Consider the following 12797-nt stretch of genomic DNA (forward strand, 5'->3'; position numbering starts at 1 on the left):
GGGTATCAATTAGCATTGTTAAGCATCTTCCCACAGCCACCCAACTACAAGTTCCTACAGCTATGACTCACTTCTTTTTTAAAAATCATTTTTAATTTTATGATCTGTTCCAAGCAAAATAACATTTTCATAAAATCTAGGTTATTTTTTATGGTAAGTAGGAAAACACAAATCAGTTCATGTGCAGCTTTGAAGAAATACATGTATAACACATGTCATACCAGCAATTAAAGACCAATTAAAAAAAACCCTACATTTCTAGTTAAAAAACCCCACCACCAACAAAGTAAAATGACTTCAAACTTTTCTTCAAAGTGAGAATTTTAACAAGCTGACAATATGAAGTTAGAAGTGAATTTCCTTAATAATCAACACTTTAGAATCTCACAATGCAATAAAAATTGGACAAATCCAGTAGCATTCCTTATCCTTTCACATTAATATATATTCATCATTTAAAAACACAAAATAAGCAAGGTGTTGGTAGCTCATGCCTGTTCTGCGATCCTAGCTACCCAGTAAACTGAGATCTGAGGATCAAGGTTTGAAGTCATCAGAAAAATCCATGAGACTCTTATTTCCAATTAACCAACAAAAAGCTGAAAGTAGAGTTGTGGCTCAAGTGGTGGTACATCAGCCTTAAGTAACAAAGCTAAAAGATAGTGCTTAGGCCTCGAGTTCAAGTCCCAGAACTGGTACAAAACAAAACATAAAATATGATTTTAGATTTAAAACACTAAATCAATCAAATATTTGAAAATAGCTACTAGAATAGCTTTAATGTAAGAAGGAAGAACTCTTAATAAGAATAAGAATAAGAATCCTAATAAGAGTTAAGTTTAGGGCTGGGTGCCAGTGGTTCACAGTTATAATCCTAGCTACTGAGGAGGTTGAGATCTGAGGATCACAGTTCAAAGCCAGCCTGGGCATGAAATCCCATGAGACTGTTATCTCCAATTAACTATCCAAAAAGCCAGAAGTACAACTATGTCTCAAGTGGTATAGCAGTAGCTTTGAGCAAAAGCAGCTTAGGGACAGCAGCCAAGCCCTAAGATCAAGCCTTTGGACCTCTCCCTAGCCCCTCACAGAGGTTTAGAACCATATATACATTATTTTTGTGGGTATATTAGTTGTTGGGCTTGAACTCAAGGCCTGGCGCTGTCCCTGAGCTCTTTCACTCAAGGCTAGTGCTCTACCACTTTGAGCCAAAGCTCCACTTTTGGTTGTCGGGTGGTTAATTGAAGGCAAGAGTCTCATAGACTTTCCTGCCCTAGCTGGCATTGAACTATGATCCTCATATCTCAGCCTCCTGAATAGCTAAGGATTACAAACAAGAGCTACCAGTGCCCAGCTTTGCATACACTTTAATTTAGTTACAATATGATTTCTTATGAAATAATTATGAGACACCATTAGTAATGGTTTTTCCCCTAAAGCATTTAAACTTATTTCATTAGCAAACATTCCATGGACATGTACGTATGTTATGAAATTAGCCATTGTGAAAATTGAGCCCTAATTTCCAAATGTGGAACATCATATATGAGATGCAGAATATCTTTAAGTATTCACATGATAAACATGAGAAAGAAAGGCTGGAACTTATTTCCTCCAATCAGAATGTCAATGTCATACAGATAACAACAGACCTAACATTAGCTGGTCTGATCTCCTATTGCTTATGACTGGAACTATTAAAACTCAGTTGCTCAAGGAGGATCTTAAACTAGATGGTTTCAAAGACTCCAAATCTTTGCTTTCACTTTGCTTATGGGTTTGAGTTTTCCAATTTAGAACAAGCTAATCTTATATCTATACACAAAGGCTACACATTTAATCTGAAAATAGTTTTGGAAAAATCCTCTACAAATAAACCACCAGATTAATATGAGAGCAAAGTCTTGTGCTATCGAATAGCAATAATTCAAATTAATTTCTGTTACCTTTGTAACCATTATTATTACCTGTTGTCTTTGTACCTTCCAACTACAAGTCTATGTGATTATTTTTTAATCTGCCTCTTGAAATCATTGTTAACATAAGAAAAAATAGCAACTACATGAAACACATGAAGATGCCCGGCGTATTTGTGGTGTTGCTCTTGGCATTTCACTGTTGTTGCTTCCACACACTGACAAGGCAAGAAACTGAACCTACCGTCTGTTGAAGAAACGGGATCCACTTGAAATCTACCAGTTCCTGGCGATACTGCTTTGTGAAGGGCCCAACGTACGACACAAATGCAGCTGTAAGGAGAACATCTCCACAGAGCATCTTCTCTTGAGTTTCAAAGGACTTGATAGACTGACCCCAGCGAATCTTCTCTGACTGCATGACAAAATTACCCACATGTGATTACAGAGCAAACATCTGTTCCACAAAGGTTCAGTGCCATTCCCTTACAGTAAAGAGTCAGGCTGCGGCCTTCTGGAAGACCAGAAGGAACCTGACTGGTATGACTGCTTTCGGCTACCATAGGTTCAAACCCACTATCACTAAGTAGTTCTCCCAGTCATCTCAGTAGAGTTTGGTATGATATGGCAGTAGTTCTTTGACATTCCCGTTTAGGGGGGTACCCTAACTTTAATCATGATAGGGCCTTACTTGAAAGCAGATCTATCGCTTCTGTCCCTCTGGGAACAAAGGGCCAACTGCTTTAGCCAAGAATGAGTGGTGGTTCTGCATGTATGCATGTGTGTGTATTATGTGTGGTCGTGTTCTGTACTCTAGGCTGGCCTCCAACTCACCATTGTCTTCCCTTAGCCTCCCTAGTTCTTAGATTACAGGGGTGGATACCACATTGGCTACTGTTATTTTTTGGAAGTACTGGAGTTTGAACACAGAGACTTGTGCTTGGTAGGCAGGTGCTCTGCTGTTTAAGATATGCCCTTTTACCCTAATTTCTTTTCGCATAGGATCATGGTGACTGTTTTGTCCAAGTCAACATCTGACTGTGATTCTTTTAACCCCTGCCTCTCAAGTAGCTGGGACGATAGGCACAAGCCTGCTTAGCCTTCAGCTACTGGGATTTGTTATGTCAGCCTGGCTGTTCTCCATGCTGTACCCTTTTCCACAATGGCATTAGTTTGCCCTAGGTTATTGTTATTTTTCTTCACATATTGGCCATGGGCTGATTACAGGCAAAGGAAATTGACAAACATCACACATGTTAATTAATTGAAATGTAAAACCTGAGAATCATCTGTCCCAAATCTATTAAATAATCATGCTGGTAGTGAATGGACTGAGGCTATTTTTTTTTCATACAATGTGTTTTATTTTTATTATGTTTAAGTAGTTGTACAAAGGAGTTCCAGTCAACAAAGCAGTTTATGAATGCTATATATCTTTTTTTAAATTAAATTTTATTGATAAGGTGTTGTGCAAAGTGGGTACAGTTACATAATAAAAAAGTGAATACATTTCTTGTGATATCTTACACCTTCATTTTATTTTTCTTATATAGTCATTAAATCAGTGGAAGAAGCTATGAGCTGTGTAAAAAGATAAAAATCAGGACTAGACTAGCCTTGAAGACAGCACATTCAATGCCTGTCAAAGTTTTCATATCTAATGGGATAGTCATTCAAAATCTGATTTACAGGTTAAGTATACAGAACCCTTAGACTGGATTTGAATAAAACTATAATACATATGTATGGATTGACTGAACTGTATGACGTCTACTAATTATTTCAAGGCATGCTAAAAAGTAATACTGCCTTTTTTTTTTCTTTTCCAAGTCCTGGGGCTTGAACTCAGGGCCTGAGTGCTGTCCCTGGCTTCCTTTTGCTCCAGATTAGCACTCTATCACTTGAGCCACAGTACCACTTCTAGCTCTTTTCTGTTTATGTGGTGCTGAGGAATCAAACCCAGGGCTTCATGCATGCTAAGCAAGCACTCTACTGCTAAGCCACATTCCCATCCCCTAATACTACATTTTAAGATTGTGAAAGTTAGTAGGGCCTTAAAAAACCAGTAATTTGGTAGGATAAGAGGAGAGCCTTGCAGGATTTTTCTTTCCTCATGAAAAATTTTTTAAAAGGCCACAGAAAACATCAGTGATGTATCACGCTAGATTAGAATGTTGGCTGCTTGTGAACCATCACAATATCCTGGACACTGAGATCATAAAATCAGCATGAGACATTTCTCCTTGCTTTCTTTGTTAAAGATCAGCTCAAGTTAGCAACATAATCAATCTTTGAGGAACTCTAGCTCTCTGCTTCACTTTCTTAGAATGTATGACCCCCTTCCTGAGTCGCAGATAATATATCCATTAATTTCCAAGCAAAATCTCTCATTTGCCTATCTTCCACCTTTGTTGTTTGTTTGTAAATGATAAACAATAAAGGGTACCCACCTCATTCTACAAAATAGCTTTGAAATTTGAAGATTTACTAAACATAGACTTATTGGCTATTGAAATCGTCAATAATTTCATGATACCACCCACACAACATAAATCATTACTGACACTGGCTAACAAGGGTTTAAGAGTTGGAACATGTCCTGTAATAAATTTTTAGACAGTTAAAAATCACTATAATTTTATTCTAATGCATTATAGATTGCCTGTAATGTCATCCTGGCTGGGGTGACCCATTTCTAATTTTGAACAGCTGTTCAGCTCAGGAGTTAGTTAATGATTAAATATAAATTGCCTGATTTATTAGTCTGAATGGCTCAGCTTCCAGGTCAATGCTATATAGACAAAATCATCAGTCTTGATGCTTTTCAGAAGTTAACTGTCTCCTGTTCTAGTCAGAAAGAATTTATCCTTGAAGGAAAAGATCTGACACCTTCAATTAATCCTTCAAAAATATTTTTTTTCTAGTTAACAACATACAAGGGTATTCCCCCCCTTTCATTGTGCAAATCTGCAGGAGTTAAGTGAAGCCCTTGGGAATCGTGGTGTATATTAGAGGAAATGGTAAAGTCTGCTTCTGTCTCAATAAAACTTTAGATTTTTGTAACATTCTAACAGGCATTCTATTTCTTAAACAGTCTAGTTATATGACCTTTTCTCAGGTACCTCACAAATATAGTAAACACTTAAACTACTTACATCTCACTGTGGTAAGTGGGGGTAGATTTAAATACTAACAGTGGTGAAGTTTCTTAGCTCAACTAAAAAATGAGTTTTCAAAGGGTTTCCAAATTATTTTTAATACACAGGAGGCTCCAAAACCTCATCCATCCATCCATCCATCTATCCATCTGTCCAATATCTACTAATGTCAAGATGCACAAAGCAGATGAAGTTCTTGTTCTTGAGAAGGTCTTAGGTATGTGTGTGCTACATACATGTGTGTATACCTGTGTGCAGAATGACAGGGTAAGTTCACTCATCTATGGAGCTAAGAGACTGATTTGTGGTAATGGGAATTTAATTTAGACAGAGCTTTGAAGGAAGGAGGAAGAAAAGTAAGTAGACAACCTACCACACGTGATATGGTCCTTTGTCAGGGCCTCATATTTGCTCTTGGCTGGTGCTCTACCACTTGAACCATGCCTGTAGCCTAGCTTTTTGATAATTATTGTGGTTATGGAGTCTCCAGGACTTTTCTGTAGGGGGCTAGCTTCAAATTACTATCCTCAGATCTTAGCTTCCTGAGTAGCTAGAACTACAGGCTGAGCCCCGGGCACCTGGCATTAGACTGTTGATTGCATTTTTATTTAGTCACTTTTCAGAATGAATGATAATAAAGCCTGAACAAGCTTGTCTGGCTATGTCTGTGGAAGTTCTAGAGGAAAAGATCTGCTTACCTCCAGTTCCTTGACAAGTCTGTTGGCTAGTTCAATGGTTTTATTGGTTTGGTTCACCTCCTCTTGGCACCGGACTTTTTCAGCTGTTGCTTTTTCAAATGACACTGTGAGTCTGCTCAGGTTTTGATCCAGATCCTGAATAAGAGTTGAAATGAACCCTTTAGAGTCATTTCTAATTAAAGCAGAAATACTACAGTCATTGTAAAACATCTGTTAGCTTAAGGAAAATGGAGCAAACCTCCTGTTCTCCTTTGCCCTTGATACACACACACACACACACACACACACACACACACACACGTATGTATGTAGGGGAAGAAGAAGAAGACAGTGGAGACAAACCCACTGAGGCCACCATGGCTAGGTGGCAGCTTAGCTCAGCATGTGATTTTCTTGCTGATGTTCTCCCCTGGGACTGAAGTGAGGGGGTATGTTCTGAAGACTCAAAGATATCATGGGTGTATGGGCCCTTCTGCTCTTGTGCCTGAGCCTCATACTCCAACACCAGCTCACTAATGCCAGGGGTAACCCGTGTTACAACTCTAGGTTCTTCCTTCACTTGGACCCAAACTGAGGCAATGAAGAAAGGTCTCCATTTTTGAGGCACTTCAGACCTCAGCAATCCAAGCCAACATGGCAATTTCTTCAGGGAATTTGGGATGGAGATTCACCTATTGTTATATTGAGAGGATGAGGACGAGGGAGGATGAGGATGAGGGATGGAGGCTCTAGTTAGAGGGAGACCACGTTCTGCCAAGGGCACAGAAAAGGCTCATACAAAGAGAAGCAGGATGAGACATCAGCAGTCCTGTTATAAAATCTGGATGAGAAACTCTACTCTCCGGATGAGTAGTCGGTGCCATCCACCATCAAGTTACCCTTCTTTGGCTACAGGTATACTGAAAGGCCTTTCATTATGTATAGCCAAAAATGTCTTGACTTCTGCAACGTCCTCATCACTTTTTCTTTGAACATGAAAATACTCTGGTATTTACATGAAGCCATTAGTAGACAAGAATATTTCCCCGAAGGTCAAATTAACAGTGACAGTTTTGACTACTGCTTAGAGGTCTTTTTTCTTTTATGAAGTTAGTTATGTTTACCCTAAACTTTCCCCACCAGTTCCTAGGTTTTATTGAACCACAGATGTGGTGTTAGGAGTATGATTGACTGGACAGTAGGAGATTGTGGTCATGTTGTCATGTCTCCTGGTTGAGGAGTGATGATCAGGAAGGACTAATGGCACAAGTAGCCTAAAAGGTAAGGATGAATTACTATGAGACATGTTCAAACTATCCATGCCATAAGGAGAAATCTGTTGGGAGTACTTATCATCTTACCTCAAGAGTTATTAAAGTACTTTGTAAATTATTGTATAATACAATGATGACACAGCTTAATCCCTTTCTGGTAATATTCAAAGAGTCAGGGCCTTGGGCTCTGCTCTGAAAAGTTGATGCCACTCCACTGTTTCAATGCTTGGAGTGACTCTTTTTTTTTTTTGGCCAGTCCTGGGCCTTGGACTCAGGGCCTGAGCACTGTCCCTGGCTTCTTCCCGCTCAAGGCTAGCACTCTGCCACTTGAGCCACAGCGCCGCTTCTGGCCATTTTCTGTATATGTGGTGCTGGGGAATCGAACCTAGGGCCTCATGTATCCGAGGCAGGCACTCTTGCCACTAGGCTATATCCCCAGCCCCTGGAGTGACTCTTTATTAGAAGAAGCCTACTCCATTTTTGCCAAATTGATAAGCAGATATCTAAGATATAAGCAGGCCTTGTTCCATATGAAATCTTGTATGGGGCTCCCTCTGAATACTAGTGTGTGGACTACTGCAATTGCCTGAGATTACCCCAGCCCCTACTGCTTTTCACACACTCACTGGATAATCTCTCTACCTACATCATCTACATATCAGCCATCCCCAACCTCTGTTCCTGAGCCATGTTTCTCTTTCAAACTTCTGTTCTGCCTGTTGGAACACTATGAGGGTTGTCTCTTGCAAGAGAATAGAGATAGGATTTAGGAAGTACCTCCTGTAGGCTACATTGAGGGAAGGACTGAACACTTCAGTTCATTAGGATTAACAGTAGGAATGACAGAAACTCCTCTAGCTAACTTAAACTGACGGGAAGTATACAGTAGATATAGTCAAGTACATACTTAGAGCACTGGACCAGGATGACAGGTCTGTTTAAATGTAAATTGGCATGTGACTGACACCATGGTAAATTCTTGTATATACTATGTATAAAAAAACATTTAAGGGCTGGGAATATGGCCTAGTGGTAAAGTGCTCGCCACATATTCATGAAGCCCTGGGTTCAATTCCTCAGCACCACATATATAGAAAAAGCCAGAAAGTGACACTGTGGCTCAAGTGGCAGATTGCTAGCCTTGAGCAAAAAGAAGCCAGGGACAGGGCCTGGGGACAGCCCCAGGACTGGCAACAACAACAACAACAACAACAAAACCAACGAAACCATTTAATCATTTAATCCTCAATTTTGTCTGAGCAGGGGAAGCCATCATGATTCAGATGGAGGGCTCTTACCTGACATGCTTGGGGCCAGAAGTGCTTCAGATTTTGGAGTTTTTCCGATTTGGGGGTATTTCTATAGACTTTACTGGTTGAGCATTCCTCCTAATCCAAAAATCTGAAATCCAAAATGTTCCAAAATACAAAAGCTTTGGATTTTGAAGTGTTTCAGATTTTCTGTATTTGAATTAGGGGTGCTCAACCTGTACCTATTTCACAGGTGAATAAACAGAGATTCTAGGAGGTTAACTGTTTGCATGGGGTAAAACATTACCAAGAGAGTCAGGATGCAGAACAGCTAAGTCTGGCTGCAGGAGTCTCAATTTCAACCACGGTGAGCTACCTTCTTCCTTCTAGTACTAGACTGTGACACTGCCTAATGTACAGAAACCTATGACTGCCTCTACTTTTCTAGTTCAGGGACTAGTGTGTAACAGCTAAGAACACCCTGCACATAGGGAGATGCAGTCATGACAGAGGGAGGTTCTTTCGGTTTCTTAGGATTCTGAGGGGCTCTGCCTGAAGGTGGGAAGGATTATAAGGTGCAAATGTGGGCCATCCCTTTGGGACCCTCTAAAGCATTACAGTTTGCACTTACCACAAGCTTCCGCCTGATGGCCTCTAGTTTTTCTGTGGCTGCAGCCAGTTCTAAGTTTGTTTGGGCTAATGCCTGGCGTTTGGGCTCCACATCACAGTAGACCTGAAAATCCACGTGGGTATTAATTCAGAAAGCAGATGCAGAGGGGACCAAGCAATCACTCAATCCTATAGGTAAAAATCTCTAATACATAGATCAGTGTGCTGTTCATTTCTTTGGTCTGGCACCACCTGGAACAGAGCAGACATAGCCTTCTAGATCTTGTCTGCTACTCTCCTCATTACTTACTTACTCTGTATATTAGCATGACAGGTAATTGCATCAAATGTTATACAGTCAAATACCACTCTAATACTAAGATTTGTTTATCATAAAATGTGGCAATAACCCTCAGCACTAGAAATTGCAGTGTTCAGGAACTGTGTAACCAAAGATGAGATGAGGTCTACTCTTAGAGGCAGAAAGTGTGGAGACATTCTGTGAGCTCAGAAAGGAAACGTGGAGGCATCTACTCAGGAGACATCCCATAATAGGATCCACATTTGCTTCCTTCTCTTGGTTCCTGGCTACCTTAAACCTGGATGGATGGATGGTTTGAGAATCTGGGTGGACCAGATTTCCTCCTGGGAGAGATGAAAAGAGAATTTAATTTCCTTTATCTGATAGCAAAATAACACATTCACCACCACCACTCCAGCCTAGTTCTATGCTCTTTTCCATCCACTGAACACACAGAACAGTGCTCAGGCATTTAGGATGCAAGAGGCTAGGCATCCACTGATATCTGCTCACATGTCTCCTCTGTGAAGCTGTAGGTACTACTGTAGGATGAAAGATAAAAAAGCTCTGCTCCGATGGTTCTAGGAAAAAACCTAATCTGATTCCTTGAAATCATTTAGGGAATGCCACTCACTGTAACTGGCTTTTTCTGCATAAGTCTGTATTGGAGTATGACATTCAACTCTCCAAGATGAGGAGACATTCGTTTAGAGTCATTGTCCATACATAGCTTCCCTTTATATCCAGTATTCTGCAAAGGACTTTAGGACACAGTTGGCCAGTGATAGTATTTTAGACATAAATGCTTACATGAAATGATGATCTATCTTTTTCTTTCTTTTGCTTTTCTTGTGTATGTGCATGTCCTGGGGCTTGAACTCGGAGCCTGAGCACTATCTATGAGCTTTTTCAGAGTAATTTATTGGAGATAAGAGTCTCATGAACTTTCCTGTCCTGGCTGGCTTTGAACCAAGACCCTCAGATCTCAGCCTCCCGAGTAGCTAGGATTACAGGTGCTGGCTCCCTGCAGATGACCTATTTAAATCACTTCAAGTGAAAAATTTGGCTCAGTAAACATCTACAAGCAAAAATTAATGTCATCAAAATACCAAAGCACAAATAAGTGCTAATTTCCTCATCTTCCTATACCTGTGATAAAGACCAAACAATTTTTTTTTTTGGCTTGGAGAGCTGGAAATCATTTAATTCAATATGAATTCTGCTTTGTAGATTTTCTTCAAGTCAACATAAATTAGATAGTAGCATGTAAATAGACATATTTCATATAGGCAAATAAATTTTAATAACTAACCAAATCAAATTAATTGGTGCTCTTTGATCTAAAGTAGCTAATCACTTTACCCTAAAAATGTTAAAAATTTCAAATATTCATTTTGTTTAGGATTTTGTTAACTCTGACATGTTCATGTCTGATGTTCCTAGAACTATCTACCTTCCTTTAGGAAAAAAAAGTCTGATTATTTTAAAATTTTTGTGGCCCTAGAAATTGGTATTTCATGGCCCTGTGCAGGTAGCAGAGACAAAGCATTGGTTAAGGGCTGATGGTACCTCATAGAATTTAACGGTGTTGAGGATCCAAGCACAGAGACCAGCTGCTGCGAAAGATTTGCTGCGAATCAGGTTTGGGTTGAACTCCGGGTCTTTCAAATACTGTTCATTCACCACTTTTAGACAGTTCTCTGGAATGTGCTCTTTGTCGTAGTTAATTAAAGCTTGCAAAAAATCGTCGACCTGTACAGCAAAAAAAAAAAAAAAAAAAAAAAAAAAAAAAAAAAAAAGACTTATTGCCACCAACCCATTTGGGCTGCAGAGAAAATTCCAAGATCAAAAGTGAAAACCAGCTTTCAGGGCTCACAGGACAAAGGCAAAATTGGCAAGCTGCACGTATCCTACTGTTTGACTTTTTCAGTCTTTAGAGCATGAAGTTAGAATTAGCAATGGACACTTTTAAAGCCTCTCCTATCCCAGGGTAAAATATGCAGTCCCAGCGCAGGAGGGATTCACATTTTGAAGAAAAGAAAAGCAGAAAAGAAAAAAAAATAAAAGCAAATACATACCAAAAAGAAAAGACCCTTTGCTTCACCTTGTTGTACATTAGTAACATTTTTTCCAACCTAAGAAATCTATGTAATTTTCTCCCTCCTACACTTAAATGCTTTCATAATTTTGCAAAGAATTAGCAATCTTCCACCTGCTGCTGGCCACGACTTAGGCAGGCCATAACCCTGAGCTCACCTCCAATTTTCCTAGCAAAACCCTGTGAATCTAACACACAATAGTAGATTACAGTCAGCAGCTACAGAGATGGTTTCTTCACACATAACCTCTTTTGCTATGAAGCATAGACACAGATGGGGTTAGGATGCACACTACATCTTGCCAGCCCATATGATACCTTTCCCATGAAGATTTTAGCTGCTTTCCAACTTCGGTCTTTGGGCACTCGGCCCCGGGGAGCCAGAAGGACCATCACAGCTGCAGTGACATTGGTCACTGCATTTGGAGGGTTGGGGAAGGCTTTCAGTTCAGTGAGGTTCACCTGAAGAAGAGCACATATATGCACATGTACATATACACAGAGTCAGAAGAGCTCTAGCAGAGCAGTAGGTTGCCTGGTCTGTCTCTAGCACCCTCCCACTTCTCAACATCACACTAGTCTCACTTTGGCAATTCCTTGACATCCGGGGACTTTACCCTGGGACCTTGAGGGGTTCAGTTGTTTCACGATACTTCTCTGGTATTCTGGAAGTATCACTACCCTTTTTTGCCTCTTAGATTTTTTCCCCCTCAAGTCTGTAATCATCGCTTCTTAGGGGGCTGAGATCTGAGAATCACAGTTCAAAGTCATCCCAGGCAGGAAAGTCCATGAGATTCTTTATTTCCAATTCACTACCAAAAAAGTTGGAAGTACAGCTGTGATTCAAATGTATAGCACCAGATTTGAGCATAAAAGCTTAGGGACAGTGCCCAGGCCCTGAGTTCAAGCCCCAGGACTGGTGCATGCATGCGTATCTGTGTACGCACACACACACATACAAATTATCCATTTGATAAGCTCTGTATACCAAGGTCAGGAAACTGTGTCAATATACAGGTTGCCACATATGCTAGTGAGATGTAATCTACTTGTATTTGAAGCAGGCCCTCCCATAAATATAATTCCTTAGTTCTGTGTCTCTTACTTTTGACCTCTTTCTTTATAAGAAGTACCTTTTTCCTTTATACTAAAAGGACTATCAACTGTGAGGGGTCCATGTACGCCCAAATTTATTTCCTATGTTTAAAACATCAGTGCATACACTGATTTACCCAGCAATGGAATTAAAGGCTAAATTGTAAGAACCAAGGCAAGTACTTTGAGACAGAAAGTACACGAAGGTTCATGATATGTGATTTTAAAACCCAAAACAAATAACCAACTATTTTTTATACTACATAGTTTTCTCTTTCTTACAAAATTTTATCAAATGCTGAATCTAATTCTGTTCCCTTACCAGGATCTATTGCGGGAATGATTATAAAACATGGAAAGAGCATGAAAGTAAGAACAGACATGCTAATGCTAAGAAGAGGCTGAACAAGGCTCTTTAATCA

At 39.8% G+C, this 12797-nt stretch overlaps 1 protein-coding gene across 1 annotated transcript in view; it reads right to left on the minus strand.

Annotated features, from left to right (window-relative positions):
- Dnah11 (dynein axonemal heavy chain 11) overlaps positions 1 to 12797 on the minus strand; it is a 292006-nt gene that overhangs the window by 70556 nt on the left and 208653 nt on the right. Inside the window, exons 60-64 of the mRNA XM_048339712.1 lie at positions 11599 to 11742; positions 10752 to 10934; positions 8904 to 9005; positions 5770 to 5904; positions 2158 to 2328 (exon numbers count right to left, since the gene is read on the minus strand). Of these exons, the coding sequence (XP_048195669.1) occupies positions 2158 to 2328; positions 5770 to 5904; positions 8904 to 9005; positions 10752 to 10934; positions 11599 to 11742 (735 nt within the window). The remainder of the gene's footprint in view (positions 1 to 2157; positions 2329 to 5769; positions 5905 to 8903; positions 9006 to 10751; positions 10935 to 11598; positions 11743 to 12797) is intronic.

Source organism: Perognathus longimembris, chromosome 2 (assembly GCF_023159225.1).
Source record: "Perognathus longimembris pacificus isolate PPM17 chromosome 2, ASM2315922v1, whole genome shotgun sequence".
NCBI classification, from domain to species: domain Eukaryota; kingdom Metazoa; phylum Chordata; class Mammalia; order Rodentia; family Heteromyidae; genus Perognathus; species Perognathus longimembris.